The sequence below is a fragment of the Sesamum indicum genome, linkage group LG1 (genome assembly GCF_000512975.1).
Source record: "Sesamum indicum cultivar Zhongzhi No. 13 linkage group LG1, S_indicum_v1.0, whole genome shotgun sequence".
NCBI lineage: Eukaryota > Viridiplantae > Streptophyta > Magnoliopsida > Lamiales > Pedaliaceae > Sesamum > Sesamum indicum.
Genome location: NC_026145.1, coordinates 8422534 through 8444720, shown reverse-complemented (window position 1 = coordinate 8444720; position 22187 = coordinate 8422534). Strand labels below are relative to the sequence as shown.

At 33.2% G+C, this 22187-nt stretch overlaps 1 protein-coding gene and 1 long non-coding RNA gene across 2 annotated transcripts; both read right to left on the bottom strand.

Moving 5' to 3' along the window:
• On the bottom strand, nt 1851-3364 carry LOC110012827. The gene is made up of 2 exons (XR_002288029.1): nt 3230-3364; nt 1851-2921 (listed from the first exon to the last, which is right to left on the bottom strand). It is a non-coding gene; the product is annotated as an uncharacterized LOC110012827 (long non-coding RNA).
• LOC105159094 (endoglucanase 6) lies at nt 6101-11674 on the bottom strand. Its single transcript, XM_011076045.2, is given in 10 exon segments — nt 6101-6742; nt 6954-7028; nt 7126-7474; nt 7583-7867; nt 8175-8339; nt 8752-8841; nt 10031-10231; nt 10896-10912; nt 10915-11107; nt 11185-11674. Coding segments are annotated over 10 exon segments (1869 nt in total). The 5' UTR covers nt 11380-11674; the 3' UTR covers nt 6101-6443.

The following is a 22187-nucleotide window of genomic DNA, read 5'->3' as shown; positions in this document are numbered from 1 at the left end:
CTTCATTTTGTTCCACAAGAAGAAATAAATTTATTTAGTATTAATAAGTACACATTTCATTTTTAAATCTTATTTATGTAATTCTACTTAATCTGTTATTTAATTTTTATTTTATTATAATAAATACATATTTCGTTTTTAAATTTATTTGTATATTTCTACTTAATCAATCATTTAGGTTTTATTTCTACTTAAGTATTTACTTTTTTGTATCTTTTATAAACTATAAAAATAAATAAATTTATTTGTATAATTCTACTCAAGCTATGATCTAATTTTTATTTCTGTTTAAATAATTACCTCTTTGTATTTATTATAATATATTTTTTCTTTTTTGTTCTTTTCCAGATTGTTATCTGTTTTGTAATAAAAAAGAATAGATTCATTTAGTGCTAATAGGTACATATTTCATTTAATTATTAATTTGTATAGTTCTACTCAAATTATCAATTAGTTTTTTTTTTTTCTGTTAAATGTTTATCCCTTTGTATTTTTTATATACTATTTTTTTTTATGTTATAGTTTAAATATTTATATAGCTACATATTTTATTTAATATTTGTTTTTATGATTCTACTTAATTTGATATTTAGTTTTTATTTTTATTTAAATATTTACCCTCTTTTTCTTTTTATCTTTTTATAGATATCTATTATAATTACATCCATTAAAAATTTTATTTTATAGTTTAATTTTATTGTTCTATTTCATATCTTATATTTTTTGTATTTTATTTTCTACAATGATAAATAAATTTATTTACCTTTGATCGATATACATTCATTTGTATAACTCTACTTAAACTATGATTTAGTTTTTATTACTATTTAAATGTTTACTCCTTTACATTTTTTTATAAACTATTTTGTTTTTATATATTACGGTTCAATCTGTATATTAAATTTTTACTTTATAGTTTAATTATTTTACTTCTTTTTCAGATTTTTTATAAGAAAAAAAATTAATTCATTTAGTGCTAATAGGTAAATATTTTATTTAATATTAATTCGTATAGTTCTACTCAAATTACCAAACTACCATTTAATTTTTTTAATTTATTATAGTTTAGTGCTAATAAGTACATATTTTAATTAATATTTATTTTGATGATTCTACTTAATATAATACTTTTAGTTTTTATTTTTATTTAAATATTTATCATTCTTTCTTTTTATGCACCTATTTTTTTTTTATATATATATTGTAGTTTCATCTATTAAACTTTTATTATAGTTTAATTTTGGAACAAAATGCATAAAACCCCACTGTATTTTAAAAAATTTATAAAAAAAAAACTCTTCTATTATTAGAATAGGCTAAAAGTTCCCCTATGTTTTGTAAAACTTAGCTCAATCTCCCCCTCTCAGTTAAATCCAACTAATAGTGTTAAAATTTTTAAAAAATGATCGTTATATCCTTACTTAATATATATTATTTTTTATTTTAATGATCGTTGGACCATCTTTGATCAAATATTGATTGTTAGATCAAATCAATTAATCTCAACCGTTAGATTCTAAAAAATTAAAAGATTTACATTCAATAAATCGTTGGACTTGATCAAATATTGATTGTTAGATCAAATCAATTAATCTCAACCGTTAGATTCTAAAAAATTAAAAGATTTACATTCAATTCAATAATTAATTTATATTATATATAAATAATTTAAAATTTTAAAAAATATATATTATTATATATATACATATTAAAAAAAAAAAACTAACTACCCAACCCACCCTTTACCCCCCCCTGCCCCCCCCCCCACCCCCCCCCCCCCAGCCGCTAAACCCCAACATCCTCCAGCAAGCCCCTATACCGACAGACACACACACACACAGAGAGACAGACGGAGAGACGCAATGTCATAGATAGATGTTCTCATACAACTTGAATAAGCTGAATCAATGATAAATGAAAATGTTGAACTGTGAAAAATTGCATAAATGACTGCACAAGTGTTGTTCACAGTTCCACGAGATAATTTGAGGTCACAGCTGTGTGTGGACAATACGTTGTACCATATTGTTCACATGTCCAACATAAGAGAAAAGTGGGCCACCAAATTAACTTCACTTGTTAACTTCTGCAGTGCATATAAATGAACTGAAAACATGGACAGAAGGAGTCCATTATAGCAATGGAACAACAAAACAGACAATAAAAATGGAAGATACGTTTGTTTCCCCAGTCCAAAAATGAGTTAACACTCCCAATGAATAGTGCAAATAAATTCCCAGAACATTGTGCGCACAAAAATATTGATTTCTTTCATGTGACGATCTAACGGGTGATGCAGAACAAGCATTATATTGGGCTTTTGGACATTTACTTTTGTATCAAGAGGGTTGTAAAGAGGTTAACACTTTACGGTGGTATTGCTCCAATATCCATCTGAAACACCCAACCGCGGTTCACATAACGTCATAACTACGGCAATGATCAAATAATTTAGCAGTTCAAACGGATCAATTAACAATCTTCTGATGGAAAATAGCTCAAGTCAGATAATGAAACTACTAACAAGCATCCACCTTGATCAGCTCTGAATATTAAACTAGATAAGCTTTACATATGATTAGAAAGGGAGAGAAGGAAAAACAAAGCTCAGAACCAACATAAAGAGAGTAATCCATTCACAGCATTAAACATAATTGCCTCTACTTACTACCTGGACTGCTTTCAGAAGAACACGAGATCTTTAAAACTGCAGGCCCATGGAATCTTCCTCTTTTAGTTAGCAGATTACAAGAAGCAGGTACTCGGTACAACCGTTGTTCCCCATATTTCTGAAAAAACTGCAAAGAACTGTTCGGTTTTCTTGCAATCTTCTCTGGGTTTATCCAATTGGGCAATTGCACGCCTCGGGAAACTTTTGCCTCCATGTTATATCACCCCCCCTCTCTTCCAATAGACTCAGACTACATTTCCAAGCAAGTAATCATTAAAAAGATAAATCAATGGTAACAAAAATTAAGTCACTGACAAAAAAGTCTCAGGCAACATATTCTGCAAGGAAAACAAATTTGAGCAGAAAATCTATCTTTCCCCCCACCCCACCAACCCTCCCGTCCACCAAACCCAGGAGAAAATGGGAAAATGCTAAAAGACCGCAGCTTTTATATCCTATTCTACTCTTACTCATGAAAACGCCAAGAATTCACACCTAACATATCTAATGCTTCCGAAAAACCAAAAAAAATAAAGAAAACAGATCAACAGAACAAACCCAGATATAGAGGGGGGGAAAGAAGAGCACACATGCCAAACAAATACAATAACTTCAATACACCAACTCGCTTAAACCAGGGTCAATATTTTCCAATTTTTAAGCATAATTATGAGTGAAAAACAAGAGAATCAAACTGAGAATTAAGCATGAGTGGAGGATTCATGAAATCTGATAAATGGCTTAGGTGGTTATGATCTGATAACCAATTCTTGAGAAGTTTTGCTGAATGATGCGCCCTTCTTGTTCCGACTTTTCAATTTTCTTGTCTGTGCGTCTTTTTTCTTTTGTGTGTGTGTGTGTGTGTGTGCGTGCGTGTGGGGTGTGTGTGTGTGTGTGGGCGGTGTGTGTGCATGTGCGTGCGTGTGTGTGCATGTGCGATGTGTGTGTGTGTGTGTGAGTGTTTGTGTGGGTGTGTGTGTGTGTGTGTGCATGTGCGGGGTGTGGGTGTGTGTGTGTGCGTGTGCGGGGTGTGTGTGTGTGTGCAGTGTGTGTGTGTGTGTGTGTGTCACGGTAAAATATGTTTTACTTCCATTTTCAACATAGAAGAACTGAGGTGTTGCTTTTATTTTCTGCGCCAACGAATGCCCTATGCGTCTTGTTATATTTTTCATTCTTCTTCAGTTTCTAAGTCTTCATTTGTATCTACACAACCCTTTTTCTCGTGCAGGATGTTACCATTGTTTCGCAATATTTTATGCTCATTACGGGTATTGTGTATCTTTGTGGTTTATTTATGTCATTTACAACCTTTTGGTGTGCTTGCGTTGATGTGTATTCTTATTTTTGTTTTCCAGATATGAAATAGTATTTATTGAAATGAAGAGCAATAACAGGACATGGAGAGTTCATTGTTTCTCTTATTTGGATTTAACGGAGAGAGGGCGACTCGTCTGAAAGGCACTGGAAACATAGAAATAAGTAGTTTCCGGCGAAAGAGGGGTGAAATTGTTCACATTTTTCGTTTTGTTTTTAAATTTTATTTTTAATTAATTTTATTTATATTAATTAAAATATATTTTAGTTAATTAAGAATATTTTAAATAATTATAAATATTAAATATTTTAGCTAATTACGAATAATTATAATAATAATTATTATAATTAAATATATATTTTAATTAATTAAAAATAATTTTAGATTTAATAATCAATAATTATAAAATTATTTGAATTTAAATATAATTTAAATTAATATTTAATATTAAATAAATTAAATACAATTTAATATTTCAATTTAAAGTATAAAAAAATAGAAAAACAAAATAAAAATAAAAAATGGTATTTTAGTAAAAAATACATAAAAAAAAGGTAAAAACCAATTACAAAATAGCCTCACATGCAGAAAAGGCGCGTGTAATGCACCTTCCGTTAATTACTAACGGAAAGGGTGTTTGTTGCTGAGTTTTACAAAACACAGGGGCCTTTTAGCCTATTCTCATAACATGAGGGGTTTTTTCATTTGCAGACATTTTAAAACACAGGGGGTTTTATGTATTTTTTCCTTTAATTTTGTTATTTGTTTTAATTTTTTATATTATTATTAGAGCAGCGACAATAACAACAACAGTAGTAGTACTAGTAGTAGTATTTTGTATGGCTTAATTGCAGTTACTGCCACGTATGTTTGACTCTTAACCCAAACAAAACCAATTCGGGAGCCCAACCTAATTGGTGAATATCTTTGTATTGTTTGAAAAATACAAATACCTCCTAATTTTAACGTACGCCTAACGATGAGCTAATTCTGTTAGCCTTAATTAATTAGGTTTTCATCCATTTTTTGTGTGAATTACCAAATGTCCTTTTGAATTATATATAAATTATAATTTTATATTTTTTTTTAATTTTCTAAAATATTTTTTTAGATAATCGGTAATTTGCATTAATAAAAAAGTATTAAGGTCGAACAATCACCTTGAACTACATCCAATCAACTCATATACTAAATGAGTTTAGCTTCCATGGAATACGCCAAAGTCTATAAAAGACTAAAGCCTGTACACTAAAAGGAACCTTTGCGCTAAGAATCCTTTGTCTCATCTCTTCTATTACTGTATCAACAATTTGATAATGAACCTTCTAAGATTCCTTTCTCTCCAGATGTGAATGCCTCTTCATAAAATATTTTTATAAATTAATATTCTATATAAATTATTTACTTTAACCAACCTCAAGATTTTTTTAAATACCTTTTTTTTAAAAATTTCAGCAATGGTAAAGTAATAATGTCCACATCTCCATTTGAGAGGAGAATTTATAATTGGGTAAATTACAATAACCTCCCATGAGGTTTGGCATAATTATGAGTACCCCCTCGTTGTTTGAAAAATTATAAATAGCCTCCTGATGTTTGATGAAATTATGCGACCTTTGGATGGAGGAATGGAATTGTCAACTTTACCCTTACTGTATTTTTTAATTTTTCTAAAAAAAAAATTAAAAACTTATAAAAAAATCGAATGGGGTGGATGAATAATTTTAAAAATTATAAAAAAATTATCTACTTAGTACATAAAAAAAATTAAAAAATAAATAAAATTATAATTTTTAAACCATAAGGACATTTTGGTCAATTCGCCATAAAAATGGATGGAAATTTAATGGATTGGGCTAATTGTTTAAACGACCGTTAAAATCAGGGTGTATTGATAATTTTTAAAATAACAACAAGGTATTTGTAATTATGCCAAACCTTAAGATTCAAACAATGGGAAGTATTTATAATTATACCAAACTTTATGAGAAGTAGCTGTAATTTGCTCTTAGGATAACGTTATGTTAAACCATCATAGTTTTTAACTGAGCTCCAATACATTTGAAAAGCACCAAAAACCATGAAAAATCAACATCAGAGGCATCAAGAAACTATGAAAAACAAGCTCAGAAACAAATGATTACTGCACAAACTATATTAAAGTATTTTGAATTTTACAACATCAAATACAGAAGAGGATAACACTAAGAGAAACTCAAGCCTGCTCTGACTAATACATTCCATTGAGAACCAACCATCTTCACTTCTCTTCATTACTCATTTTACTCTCTCTCTCACTCACTGCAATAGTCTATACCGCAAACGAAGCAAGAGGACGAGCCCCCTTTTCAAATCATCTCGTCGCTCCCTTTTCTTCTTCCTAGTTTGATGTTAAATTGTATGGCTGCACAATTCTTGATACAAACAGAGCGAAAAGCGTTGCATGCAACTGCTTGTCTATACAAGAGTGTAGCTTGAAACCGAGACGTCTGCCGGAGAGGCAGAGTGGATATACACAAACTCAATGCTTTTCCCGGAAGGCAATGAGGTGATCCATGATGGGAAGATGTAAGAGTCACCGGACTTGGTCAAGCCCCATAGAGGACCATAGAGCTCCGAAATATAAAGCTTCAGATTCTTCAAGTTCTTGGAAGACATGTTGGTGATTGTTGTTGAGTATCTGTAGTAAGTTTCCCCATCGTGAACCCATGAAGCAGTCACCTTTTGGCTGATTGCAATTGGATTGGTAGAAGAAGCTGCAAATACAAAGCTCTAGTGTCAAATTCTTTAAGCTTTATGAAACAGTGATGCATATAGCCCCCGATCATGTTGGAGCGTGGAGACTGACCCAAAAAACCTACTTCAAAAATATATGTTGTGTTTTACTTCCCTTCTCTTCTGTAAAATGTTTCAATATTCTAAGAGAACAAAGTTAGCTGAAAGTGAGCCAGAGAAGCAGAACGGAACCTGGAGACGGATTGACCACTGGCTTTGTAGCTTGCTTTGGATCAATAGCAATTGGTTTAAGTGCAGGTAGTTCAACTGAGATCAACAACCAACGAAACGTCAACCGTTGTTGCAGGCAGATGTTAGGCAAATCATCAAATTGGCGAAAACATAAACGTTAAACTTAACTAACCTGGAAGGAGCTGATTGTAGCCACTGTGACCACCTTGTAATCTTGCCAATATGCCGAGAAGTGGAGCGTTGTTATAGGTAGCCGGCTCCGTCTGCTCATAGTTGTCCCTTTGATCAGCAAAATTGTCATAGGCATCAGGGCCACCAACAATAGCACCGGTAAGCAGATTGGGATCGCTTGCCTTTCTGTTAAACCAAGTGGCATATCCTCCCCTGCAGCTAACAAACGATGGGTTGACCTTATACGACACGATGGAGGAAGCTCTGTGGTGCACTTGTTGAGGGTAATTATGGCCATATCCAACCATGTAACTAGTGGCTCGCGGGTTGTCTCCAAGAATGTAGTCCACCTAACAATCCAAGCAAAGAAGAATGAGCCATCTTTATGCAAGATTCCCAACAATTTTGGATTGTCAAAAAGGAGAATAATTTAACATCTAATATCTTTACCAATATACCTGAGACTTAGCAAAGGAGAGGAGCTCAGACGGCGAGAAGTTGCCGTTGGCACAGCTGAGGGACTTGCCGGCAGAGGTTAGATAATCAGAGTAGACGGTCGCCAGAAACGAAGCACTAGTAACAAACTGCATGTTGTTCCACCGCTGCCGGAAAATGAGCCCTGCTGGAGTCTTTTGAGCATTGAGGCTGCCCTTGCCAAGGCATGAACACATGAAAAACTCAGCCTTCTCTTGGTACTTCTCAAACACTGCTGCATACTTACCACCTTTTCCAGCCATCAAGAACTGCAAACACATCAAACAACCAATTAGTAACTTGCAAACCTACAAACAGAATTTTACTCGCCTGTAATCAAATTCCAACTCATCGCCGCACATTTTTAAATACTCCCAACTTTTTTATCTTTTCTCATGTATCTGTATTCCCATTTAAAATATATGTTTCCTGTGTATACATATATTGATGACATGGATAAAAATACGAGATACGACATCATTTTGTAATAAAAATTGGCAATCCACGTTACGATGGATCTCACAAATCTCGAAAATTTTCCATTTTGAATATGTTGCAAGAACAAGCATGTAGTACCTTGGCAACCATGGTCTGAACACCAGGGTACTTGACATCCCAACCAAATTCAGTCATTGCCCAACCAGTTCCTCCAAGTGCATCACCATTGTTCCCCAGGTAATCTAAGTAGTACTCATCATTTGTTGCCTTGTACAGCCATGCAGCTGCCCACAACAATTCATCCTGCCCAATTCAAAAATATATACCAATTTATAGTTTAAATAATAATATAAATTAGATGAGAATATGGGAATTTTTCTTTTTTATTTTGTAAATAAGTTAAAAGGTCAGATAAGATTAAACCCGTTAAAGTTGTCCTAATTAATGAAATTTAACCAGCATAAAGTGTTTTTTTCGCCAAAATTCATTAAGATATTGTGTTCAACTTAGTCACTCAATCCCACTAACACAACTAAAAATACCTATGTATTGATTAATCCGATGATAGATAAACTCGTAGAAATATTGATGTAATTATGTAATTACAAGTTTTTAAAAATAAAAACCACGAGCGGGAAATACTAATGATTTATAACTATTAAATAAAAAAATGAAAATTCTGAATTAATGTAAAAAAAGGGTAGGAATCACATACGGCGTATCCACTAACGGATCGGTAGTACTTCTGTGCAATGGTGATGCTGCTGTCGTATTTGCCCCTGTACTTGTCCGCAAAATCAAAGAGCTGAAAATCGAAAGGAAATGATTTGTCAGTGTGCAGTCAGTCATAACAAAAAGGAGACAAGGGTAAGGGTAAATTTGACAATGACTAGAAGAGGAGTTATTTTGTGCGGCGCGTACAGCAGCACCACGTGAGATGCCCCGCAGAAGGAGAACAATCGCACGGATCGCTGGTGTGATTATTGTGATTATGATAGTTCACCAGATCGGTACGGTGCCAACTGCCAGACAGCCCCCGTGACACACGGTGACATTTTGTACCCCCACCACAAGATACTTGTCTTGTCTTGAGTTCAAATTCATCTTGTTTTTTTTTTTTTTTATAATTATAAATACCTCTGTTAAGTCGTAGCTAATTTTAAAATATATTTATCATTTTTTAAATATTAAATAACTATTTTAATTATGATAAATTTTAAAAGAACTCGTTATAATTTACTTAAAATTTAATCTGATTAATTTTAATATTCTCATAATAAATTCGAATAAGAGTTATTTATATATATGTATATATATACATCTATAATAATATTTAGGGTAAATTTCATTAACATCCCCTGATGTTAGACCCCTGTAATTACAGTTACACCTTCTCATGAGTGCTAGTGTAATATTTTTCAGGGGATGTTTGTGTAAGTTTTGTTTTATAATAAAGGGTATTTACAACGATAATCTTAGGAGATATAATTTGTAATTTTGCAAAAATATTTGTATATTTTGACATAATTTCAACAAATATCAATATAATTTATCCTGATATTTATTAAGTATGAAAACCTAATAATAACTAAAATTGGTGGACAAAAATGTGTCTATTAAAATATTCGTAAATACGCTTATTTTTTACACAGGAATAATCATCATTTGGGTATATTTTACATATTCAAGCACATTTAAATTTAATATATTTAGTAGTTTGGATGAATTATTTATATTTTTTATTTAATTAAATAAATATAATAAAAATTTAAATTATGCACACCCATAAAATATACTCCGACTCTGACTCCTCCTAGGCGTACTATATGCGTCTATGTGAAGTTTGATCGTGGATGTCCAGCCCATTGCTATAATGCGCCGAACTGCCTAATAATAGCGGCCGTTTCACTTAATTGCAGACAACCAACTCCTCACTAAAATGCGCACATTAGGTGTTGGATGAGAAGATACGTAAAAGAAGGGCTAACATTCACCTGATAGGCATGTTTGAGGAGCTCCGCCGAGTAGGAGGGGTTGTAGCGGCGGAAGACAATGGAGGCGGCGGCCATGGCGGCGGCAGTCTCTGCGGCGAGATCGGACCCCGGGTGGGTGGGATCAATCTTGTAAGCAGCCCTGGAAGTGGTCATGTCCTCGGGCCTTTGCCAGCAGTAATGGTCTGTGTTTCCATCTCCCACCTACACCAATTTCTTAAAACTAGTAACTATCGATCCAAACACACTCGATTTCTCACAAAAATTAAAAAATAACCAACAAATTTAGTTGAAAGTTAATATTAAGTTATTAGGAAAGTTACATCCAAAATCATGTCTGGTCAGATAAAATTATATGATACGGATACAATTTTTTTGAATTATGCACTAAATACAAATGTTATTTGATTATCTAGAATTTAATCAAATCCAATTTAAATTAGAATATATAGAATAAAAATTTTTTGTTCGCATTAGTTTGACCACACTCGATCAATTACATTTTAAAAATTATATGCCAATCACGTGATGAATATAGTAAATTCGTCATTGGTATAACTGAACGCAGATTCACATGAAATAATTTAAAATCTTCAATCTTAAATTTAATACTCCACAATTATGGTTGAAATTGCAACAAAATGGAGTAGGACCTTCAAATTGGCACTAGTATTATTCAGAAATTCACACACATTGCCACACCCCAACCCCATTAGCAATTAGGCAGTCCAACAAGAATAGTGGTGTGGGCGGGGTGTGATTGATGCATAATTATGAAAAGTGATTAATTATATGACAAACGTCTAATATTATTTTTTAAATTAATTTAATTCGATCAAACTTAATTTGAGTAAAAAAAAGAAATTACCTCCCCATAAAGGACTAAGGTTGGGGATGGGCTTTGATGAGATAATCAGTGCCCCACTTAACAGCATCAACTGCATTTCCAAGCTCTCCACTGCCATCCATCTGTCCTCCGTATTCAATTATGCTCCAACACATCATAGTAATGGTGAAAGCCATGGGCAGTCCAAACTTCACATTGTCCCCTGCGTCATAGTATCCTCCCACCAGATCCACCTGCACCCACCGTCGTCGTACATGAATGATTGTGATTGTTTGTATGGAATGAAAAGGAAAGCAGAAAAGGGTGATACCCCATTGAGTTTTCCGTCGGTGAGGCCAGAATTACCCCTCCATTGCACCCTTTGGGAGGTGGGCAAGTAACCAGACCTCTGAGCTTCAAAGAAGAGAATGCTCTTAGAAAGAGCTTCGCCGTAGTCATGGCTTGCAATTGTGATCAGTGGAAGCAAAGCAAAAGCTCCTCCGAGTACCAAAAACAGGGGAGACATTGAGAAAACAGCGTACAAAGTCACAGTTCAAATTGTAATTAATGTGCAGATCTTTTCAGTGTGTGTATGAAGAATGTGATTAGTGCAGTTTCCTAGTTGTCAGCTAAAATCTGCGATGAACTGAAGGAGATGGAGAAGAGGAGAGAGATAGAGAGGGGATTGGGAGAGCTGAATCCGCGGTACATATAGGGGAAGGGGAAGGTGGCAATGGTGCACAAAAATTGGAAATTTTAATCCATTCAGATCAAATTTGGTCATATCTAAATCAATTATACGGTAAATTTAAGATGTTTGTCGTGTGATTAATGTATTATTATTTAAGGGGGGGGGGGGAAAGAAAGGACAGGACGAAATTAATTATGAGGAAGATGAAAGTGGGGGAGAAGGCAAGGCATGTGCTTTTGTTCGGCGCTTTTGCTAGGAAAGATCGGCTTTGGGTTTTTGTACGTTTTAATTGAGGTGGTCATTATATTCTGTTTTTGTTTTTTTTTTTTAATAAACCAGAAAAAATAAAAATTTTCTGATCAAAGCTATTTAAATGTTATATTAAGAATCAGTGTTGAATATTCATCTAACTATGTATTATTTAATTTATTGTAAATTTAATATAATTATCATTTTTTAAGAAAAAACTAATTTGTTGGGATTTACCAAAAAGGGTATGAAAGAAAGAAATGGAGTTGCAGCAGCAGCAACAGGGGCAGGTCAAAAAGTTTCAGAGGACTGTTCCTTTCCTGTTCCCATTGCCCAATTCTAATTTTGACCCTTTGACAAATATTAGTATAAATTTAATATCAAAATAAAATAACAAATCACACGTTGAAAGACCTGAAAACTTAACTGTAAAGTCACGGAGATTCAATTTTCGCTGAATAAATTAGGCCTTGTTGGCTCGTAGCTTTATAGATATATAGGAGTTGTGTCTGAATTGATGTATTAGGAGTTAAGAATTGCAGATTCATAATAATAAATCTGATGAAGGAAAAACGAAACTTGATATCTCAACACATCAAATTCTTGCACAAATTAGAAATTAGCCTTTTTTTTCTTCAATTCCTTTTTTTTTTTTTTTCAAAGTCCTCTTTATAATGAAATGAAATTTCGAAATATTGATACTACTCTAGCAATAAATGGTAGGGGGCGTGAAACCAATTCTAACCCCTTATCTACCACTAGTTTGTGGATACAATTTAATCCCAAAATTAATATGGTAATAACAAAATAACTTAAATTATGTGGTTTTGATCTCTTGTTGTTGTTTACGGAGAGGATTTGGTTTCCTTTTACATACCGTTTGATTTAACTTCTTATCTCCATCAAAATTCATTAAACTTGTTTAGAATAATAAACTCTATATTTCAAATTAATTAAAATTATTCTATTCTCATTTCTTTCCAAATCTTGATCAGATCTAAATCCCTTTTGTTCAGATGAAATCTATGTATAATTCGTAAAATTAAGTTTAAAAGTGGAAATTTGTGCTTTGCCAATCCCTTTTTTTTTACAAGTTTTTAAATTTAAAATGCTTTTTATTTGTTTATTTAATTGGACAAAATAAATATTATTACCATCCAAACACTAGCTATAAGTTTTTTAAAAACATTTTAAAATTTATAAAGTGAAGTTAATTACTTTCTGACCGTACGTGAACAAGTGAAATTACAGTAAAAAAATTTTAAAATTACACTTACACTTACACCCCCTTCAAAAATTCATTATTTAACACCTGATTCTATTTTATTAGTATCTGTATGAAAAAATAATGATGGTATAAAAAAATTCAATAAATATGAATGTATATGTATTTCTATAATAATTTAATATTTTGTTTTATTTTTAATTTAAATATGAGTCGATAACCCGACAAGAAACAGTGGTAAATCATATTCTTCTAATCTCATATCCATCACCGCCCGACATTCACAAATCACAACGTAAGATGACCACCGACAGCCTCCGGTTAATATTTTTTTCCTAACTGTTTATAGCCGGTCACAGAAGAGAGTTTGACCTGTGTTCTTACAAACTCAAATCCTTCTTTCTCCTTTGTTCGAGTTTTTCTCTTTAAATGAAAATAATATATACATTATTGCATCAAAATATGATCTAACAATTCAATTTTTTTTTAATTTCAATATTTTTTATCAAATTATAAATATTAATAATGAAATAACAATTATGATAAATTCATGTCCCATATTTTTTTTAAATTAAACTTATAACTCTTTTTTTGCACGTCCTTCTTTTAGTGATTTAACTCGTTATGTTTAACCATCGACGTAATATTTTAAGTTGAACGTACTGTGTATTTTAGTAGATCATGTATTTAAATCGTTATACATACTCTCAACTTTATAATTTAGAAGTTTCCAATGAGTCAAAAGATTTTGACACAATATTTTAGGATGGAGTGGGAAGTCAAACGTTTGATTTAAAAGTTAAGGTACGGCTTGCGATCACTCGGGAATGAATTTGGTCAAATCTCACAAAAATCAAAGTAAATGCGCTTTTATCTAAGTTGTTATAATAACATTAACATTTGCAAAGTACTAAAGTCGTATGTTTGTGTTTCTTGGGAGCACATACATAGTACAAAGTCGCATGTCTTCCGGAAGCTACTGAGTTGCATTCCACGAGGCCATAAATGAACTTTGCCTAACGCTGATGTCTTTTACTCAAATTTTGAAATCAAAATAATTGACTTTTTAATTAATTTCAGCAATAATAAAAGTAGGGTAAATATCATTTTCTATCCTAAAAGTATGCTACTTATTCAAATTTGATCTCTCAAATTTCCTCCTTATCAAATTTAGTCCCTCAGGTTTAAAAATTCCATCAATTTCGGTCCTTTTGTTAAAAATTCGTTAAATTTAACGGATTTGTTAAAAAAAAAAAAAAAACATAAATGGACGACCACAGAATCGAATCCACGCATTCACCTTAACAAGTTAGTGGACTCTCCACTTACACCCACACATTTCATTAAATTTATTACTTTTTTTTTTCCTTTTCCTTATTTCGGCTCCTACTTAGTTCTCAGTTTACATGGCTGCTAGAGTTCGTGAAAAAAAATTCTTTGGATTGTTGCCGGAGATTTCGGACTAATTCATCATTTATGGGACACGATAAGTAACATTTGAGTTATTAAAAAGTCAAGAAAGAGATTAGGTGGAGTGGTGAGGCCTCTCACATGTTAATTGAAAGGTGTGGATTCGATTCCCTGATACCCATACCGCATTTTTTTTTTTTAAACAGATTTGTTAAGTCAACGAATTTTTAACGGAATGACCAAAGTTGATGAAATTTTTAAATTTGAGGGATAAAAAGTGTCAATAAAAATACAATATAGCAGTTATGGTTTAACGTTGTCATGTAACTCCCTCGCTGCAAAAGTTATTGCAAATATTAAATTTCTAATAATGAATCATTTGGATTTATTTAATTGACTATCTTACAGAGAGAAATAGGCAAGCGTCCTACATTGATCGCAAATGAGGACTTTGAGTGGATTATAAGTTTTAAGGTCTCTTCTCCCGTATTTTTATGGCAACTCCTTGAGGCTCCTATGAAGCCAGAGCAGAGATGCATGAGGCACCGATCAAGTTGCAAGTCGTGTCATTTGGCGCCTTCTGTCGAACGAGCCATGTGTCACTCCTAAGTCCCTCATCTGGGGGGCTAAAAATATAGACAAGCCTTCCATATTAGTTGCAGCCGGAAAAATATAGTGGCTTATAAGCTTTAAGTCCTCCTCTCCCTAGCGACGCGTCTTTTCAGGATAAACTCAAGAGGTTCTTAGTAAGCCAGATCAGGAATACCTCACACAATGAGGTACCGATCGAGTTACAAATTGCATAACAAAAATTTTCAAGCTTATTAATTCTCATTTTAAACTATATTTTGTAAAATAGTAATGAATGTCATTTTTTTTTTTTAAATTGGAGAGTTATTTCAAATAATTTTCCTAAATCTTTCTATCAAAAAGGAGAGAATTATTATTGAGACTCTCCCATTATTTCTATTCATACTATAAGCTTAATTCTGAAAAAAAATTCATCACTCCAATTGTTGCAACTATTTAAGATCACATTCCAATATAGGAGCCACAAAAGCACGAGAAACACCTCAATTGGATTTTTTATTTTAAATTTTATTATATCTTTATTGTATTTAATATAATCCATCGTATCTGTATTTTTTTTAAATCAAATAAATAATATAATTTTTTTATATACATAATATATTATATTAAATAAAACAGAAATATAATAAAATAATTAAAATAAAAAAATATATGTGGGTAGATGTAGAGAGTAGAGAATGTGGGGTGGCGATGTAATGAGGGTGACGAGGAAATGCATCCACATGGGCTTTGATTGAACAATAATGGTAATCAAAATTAAATACAAGTAAATCGTATTTGTACCTGTCAAACGTCTTCTCTCTCTCTCTCTCCTCCACAACATTAACTGCGCCGACATCTCTCAATCGCATGATGCCTTCAAAACAAATCATCTTCCGGATTCGAATCCTTCGTACTGTACATTGACACCAAATCTTATGTCTGTAAAAATAAATTATTAGACAAAATAAATTTTTCATATATTTAAATAAAAGTGGTTATAGTTTTTGTGAATGCAAATAACTCTATGATTCGTCGCTCTAATTGTTGATTAAAGAGGTATATGCGCAATCTTTTTAGGATTTGTGGAAGCAGGTCGGAATAAGGCTGTTGAGTTTCGATATGGCAGAAAGCTTCTGGACTTGTTGGTGATGTGGATTGTTGTGTGTATGCAATAACTTGTTGTCGTCTTGCGTTGTATTGTCTTTACTTGTTGTGTGGTAGAGATTCTTTTTATATGAGAAGGGCTTGAGTTTGCAGTTTGTATTCACTTTTATTGAATTTGAACACTGTAGGCTTTCATAATAGTTGATATTATATTCAAACATGCTTTGGCAGCAAATTCAAAATAAAAGAAAACTAGTATTTATCTTGAGTCATGAAAATGCATAAACCCCAAATTTAGCACCAACACTTATCGGAATTTGTCATGTTGAACGTGTGTAAAATCCAAATTTTCTGGACTTTAATTTGGAACCCAATTATTAGTCAATTTATTTAAATTTTTAATTGATAATTTATTCTAATTTTTTTACGTCAACAGTGTGTAAAAGTAAGGTACGTGCTACAATAATAAATGTAAAAATATGACCTGTGTTACTTTTTAAATCACCATTTTTTAGCATTTCAATTGAAACGAACTATGTCTTCTCATCGAATAAATCATGAAAGAGGATTGACAACTACATAAATCCACTTATGATAGTCGACCCATGATGTGATTTTAGTCCATTCTACTTTTTAATATATTGTAGTGATGAAAACATCCTTTAGACGACTGTTACATATTCAAGAAAAGATAATTTATAATAGTAAAAAACTCTTATGTTACATGTTGATTGATGGATTTGAATCTAAAAATTTTAAATTTATAATGACAAATTCATACCGTAACAGATTTGAAATTCTTGATATTTCATTTTGAACTGTGTTTTATGGCATTATAATTGATCTCAATTCTATTTAATAAAAATCCATTTGAAACCCCTATTCTAAATCCTTCCAAGGGACCACTGTATACTACCTTTTCATTCATCCAAAAACACAATGTTAAGTCGGTATTAATATTAAATAATTCTCCTCTCTAACAGTTTAAATTTTTAAATATGATGATAATTTAAAATATAAAAGCTATGGATACAAATCTCATTACCATTCATTTAGAACAAAATATTTTATGAGTAGGATCACGTGAAAGAGGCATGTTAAGATATTTATATTAAACTATTTTTCTCTAACAACTTAAAATTTTGGATTATGTGGTCGTGTAATAAAATTTCCATATAATTAGTTCAAATTATGGATAGATCTCGTAGCGATTAGGAGTGTACGTTGTGCGAGTTAAACAGTATTAAGTGATTTTCAGATTTGAACCCACATTTGGGATGGTTTCTCACAGCTTCTTGTTTTGTTTTTTAATTATTTTGAATTTTCTTTTGATTATAATTAATTTCTTAAAAAACCCTTTCGAGATTGCAATGAAAATGGGCCGCCTACTGCAACTAATGGCTGTGATATATGGGCCAAAAGTGTTATGGGCTTGGAGTGACTTTAGGCCCAATAATCTGGTAAAGAGTTGTATTGGCCCAGTACTAAACTGGCTTTGAAATCTTTCGCAGTCACAATTAAGCAAGGGGCTGTTTGGATGGGAAACAGAAGAGGAAAGAGCTTAAGAAAAAAGGTGTGTGTGTGTGTGTGTTTCATCTTTCATTTTTTATTTTTAGACTTTTTCCACTAAAAGCAAAATTCCTTGTGTATTGAATTAACTCTTGAAATGAATACCAGACTGATGCGGTTTAGTTTAAGTGACGAAATCGATACTCAAAATTGTCACGATTTTAGAGTTATAGTCCTTGAGAATTTTGAGTATTCGTTTATTTCCATCTTCGTTGGTTAATTCGTGGTTGATTGTTGGTTCATTATAATTGTCTATTATTAATTACTTTTCTTTATAAGTTTAAGTAGTGTTAAATTATTTTGACTATCTTAATTAAGAAACGTAATCGGTACAAAAATATTTCCTTCACCAAAACTCATCAGATCTCAATCAATCACTCCTAAACAGTACAGTACTAAAAATTAAGTTCGATTTCCACTCGAAATCAAATTTTATAAATCGTCCACTGTCATCCCAGTACGCGGTTACATACAAAAACAACAAGTGATCAATCAAACTCATGAAATCCAAGTGATTCCGTCGAGAAACCATGCTTAAATGATCACGAAAACAAACACGAAAGGAGAAATTTTAATTCAATGAATTCGGTCGGACCCAAATCAAGTACATGACGAATGCAAAATTTTAGTCGGTTGATTGATATACAATTAAGCGAAAATAACCAGTCATATAACAAGCGTATCATATTTATGTTACGATTAATGTAATTTAAACAAATTTGATTGGATTAAGAATCTTGCACGAAAAAGAGGGTTTTTAAGAGGATCGAATTTTTTACTTGAGTTTCATGATGAGTTGGTCCGTAGCTAGCTATTCTGCTGCTGTCGGTGGCGGACCACAAGGCTGTAACCCAAAAACCACAGACACATCAGCACCGACATGCACAAAAAAACAGACAGATCGGCAGAACATACAGATGATTGGGGTTGGAAAATTCAACGAGTTAGATACAAATTACAAAAGTCAAATTACCCAAAAATTAGGGTTTCCGGAGCCAGCCAGCCAGCAGTAGGTGTGCATGCAATGAAGCTTTCCAGTTCAAACAATTAGGGTATGGAAAAGAGTTAGGTTTGTAAGAGATCTGTAATCATTTAATACCTGTGAATCTGTATTATTAATTTATTAATTGGGAGCTGAAGAATTGAAGAAGTCGTCAATGGACCAATTCATATAAAAAGGGGTGTTCATAGTTTTTGTCAAACCGACTTCTCCTCCCAAATACCCAAAGAAGAGATTGTGACGCGACATGATCAGTGACGTGGACATTATGAGTGAAACACACTCATGATCATGCTTCTAGATAATGCCCCCAATTCTTGCCTATTTGAGTCGTGCCACGTTGCGACGTGATTTATGTTGTAACGATGTGGGATTCTTTTATTAATGCATCTTTTTTTCAAGAACATATGTGGTGTTACTAAATTTGATGTATTATTGCTAATAATGATCACTAAACAAATGGGATAATTATTCTCTTCTCGTGTACAGTTTGGTACAATTATACATAAATTCTGTGTAGTTGAAAAGTTATAATTAAAAATATTAATATTTATTTCTGTCTAACAAGTATATATGTCAGTTAAAATTCATTAAATTTTTTAAACAAAAGCAAATTTTAAAGGTACTAGATGTGATGTTCTAAACCACATAAAATTTACATGCAATTACACCAAATTTCAGAAAAAGGATGATGCAATTGTCCCATAATTAAATTATAAAAGTTGCCGGAGAAATAGGCCAAATCACTTCATGAGTCCCCTATCTTCACTTTTCATCCCATTTTAATCCTCAACTCTCAAATATATCATAATAGTCCTTCATTCTTTAAATAAATTTCACTATGGTCCCAAATCATTAAATTTAACAGAATCTAATAAAAATAGACAAAATATTCCTCTAGTGAGGGGTAAAAAAACTCACATACTTTAATAATTTGCCAAATTGTTAAAAAAAATACCATGTTGTAGCTGAAAAAATACAAATATTATTAAACAACCACTAATTATTCAGAACAAAAAAATCAAATCCAATAAATATATTTTGTGTCCAGGTATTCAAATGCAAAATATATAACAAAAAGAATTTGTATGAATCTCAATCGACATATTTTTTTCATTATTATAACTAATTGAATTTCCTTTTTATTGGAGTACATGATATTTTTTTAATTATTGATAAATTATTATAAGCCATAAGCTTTTTCAATTTTACCTCCCATTAGTGGAATACTTCATCCAATTTAATTAGATTCTGTTAAAATTTAACGGTCAGGGACCATAACGAAATCTCCTTAAAAGATAAGAGACTATCAAGGTATATTTAAAAAAATGAGGGATTTGTTAGGAAATGGATCGGGTTAAGATGGACAACAGCTGGAATATGAAGGCGATAAAAGACACACGAATTTGTTAACCCAGTTTGGATATAAATCCTACGTTTGGGGGCGATACCAAGCCAGGAGAAAACACTCAAAGAGGAGGAAAATTGAGGAGTACAACACACACACACTTGTATGTAAGTCTTCACCACACGTGAAAGACAACACTCACTCTCGTCTCAACTCTTTCTTTTATCTCTCTATTATACAGAGAACTTATATGTTTTTCTCTCTACTCTACAAAACAATGCTAATAAGAGTAGTATTTATAGCCATGACTTATCCTTTTTCAACTCAACTTGGGATTTCTAAGTTGAATCGGGTTATCCTTCTCCAACTCAACTTGAGATTTCTAAGTTGAATCGGGTTATCCTTCTCCAACTCAACTTGGGATTTCTAAATTGAATCGGGTTATCCTTGACTTCTTCAAATCAATCTTCACAACTTAACAATCTCCCACTTGAAGATTGATTAACTTTTCTCCACTTCTTTCTTGGTACCGCCGGGTTTGTCCACTCTAGTCATCAAGGCCAGTCGAAGCCGTACACAGCTTCAACTTCTCCATCGCAACCGCCTTGGTCAGCATGTCCGCAGGGTTCTTTTCTCTTTGGATCTTCTCCAACTGCAGTGCCTTCTTCTCCAGAAGTTGTCGGATGAAATGGTACTTGATCTCGATGTGTTTTGTCCGCGAATGGAACGCGGGATTCTTTGCCAGATGGATCGCACTCTGGCTATCGCTATGAAGAATCACATCTGCCTGAGGTTTCCCTAATTCACCCAAGAAGTGTTGCAGCCAAATGAGCTCCTTAGCTGCCTCATTCCGTTGTGGACAGTGTGACAACCTTCTGCAGCTTTGAGACCCAGGATACGGCTGTACCGCCATATGTGAACACGTACCCTGTAGTGCTCCTCCTTCTGTCATAGTCACTCCCTGCAAAATTAGCGTCAACAAACCCAAACAAGGTAAGTTTGCCCTTACCAAACACCAATGCTCGGTCCTTAGTACCCTTTAGGTACCTAAAAATCCATTTCACAGCTTCCCAGTGCATCACTCCTGGATTGCTCATAAAACGACTAACTACTCCCACTACATGTGCTATATCCGGTCGAGTACAGATCATAGCATACATCAGGCTCCCAATTGCTGAGGCATACGGTGTGACTCTCATCTTTGCACGTTCGGAGTCAGTTTGGGGCGAATCACTGTTGGATAGTTTGAACTGATTTTTGAACTAATTTTTCAATGGCGTTCCAACCGGTTTTGCATTTTCCATCTTGAATCTGCATAATACCTTCTCAATATAATCAGATTGAGATAACCACAATTTACCAGTACCTTTGTCCCTTGTGATTTTCATGCCCAATATTTGTGTTGCTTCGCCAAGATCTTTCATGTCAAACTTCCTCGACAACTGATCCTTGAGCCTATTGATCTCCTTGACATTTGATCCTGCTATCAACATGTCATCAACATACAGGAGTAGAATGATAAAAAACTCATCGAACCTCTTCACGTAGCAGCAATGATCAGCATTGCATCTAGAGAAACCTATCTCTAGCATGAAGTTGTCAAACTTCCTGTACCACTGCCGCGGAGCCTGTTTCAATCCATACAGGCTTTTCTTCAGGCGACACACCTCCTGATCATCTCCATTATACCCCTCTGGCTGTACCATGCATATCTCCTCCTCAAGATCCCCGTGTAGGAAGGCTGTCTTCCCATCCATCTGTTGTAACTCCAAGTTGTCTGTCGCTACCATGCTCAACACAAGAAGAATAGTAGTTAACTTGACAACAGGTGTAAAAATATCAGTAAAGTCAATACCGTATCTTTTTTGGAATCCCTTTACTACGAATCTTGCCTTGTACCGCTTCTTCCCGTCTGATTCTTTTTTAACCCGATAGACCCATCTGTTCTGTAGGGCTTTCTTTCCTTTTGGGAGCTGACACAATTCCCATGTGTCTTTTTTCTTCAACGAGTTCATCTCGTCGTTCATCGCAAGCTCCCACTTGCTCTTGTGGGCATCGTTGACTGCCTCTGCGTAACATTCGGGTTCCCCACAATCAGACAAAAGCAAGTAATAAAGAGAGGGGAAGTACCTATCTGGGGCCCTTCTCAGCCTCGGTTCTCGACC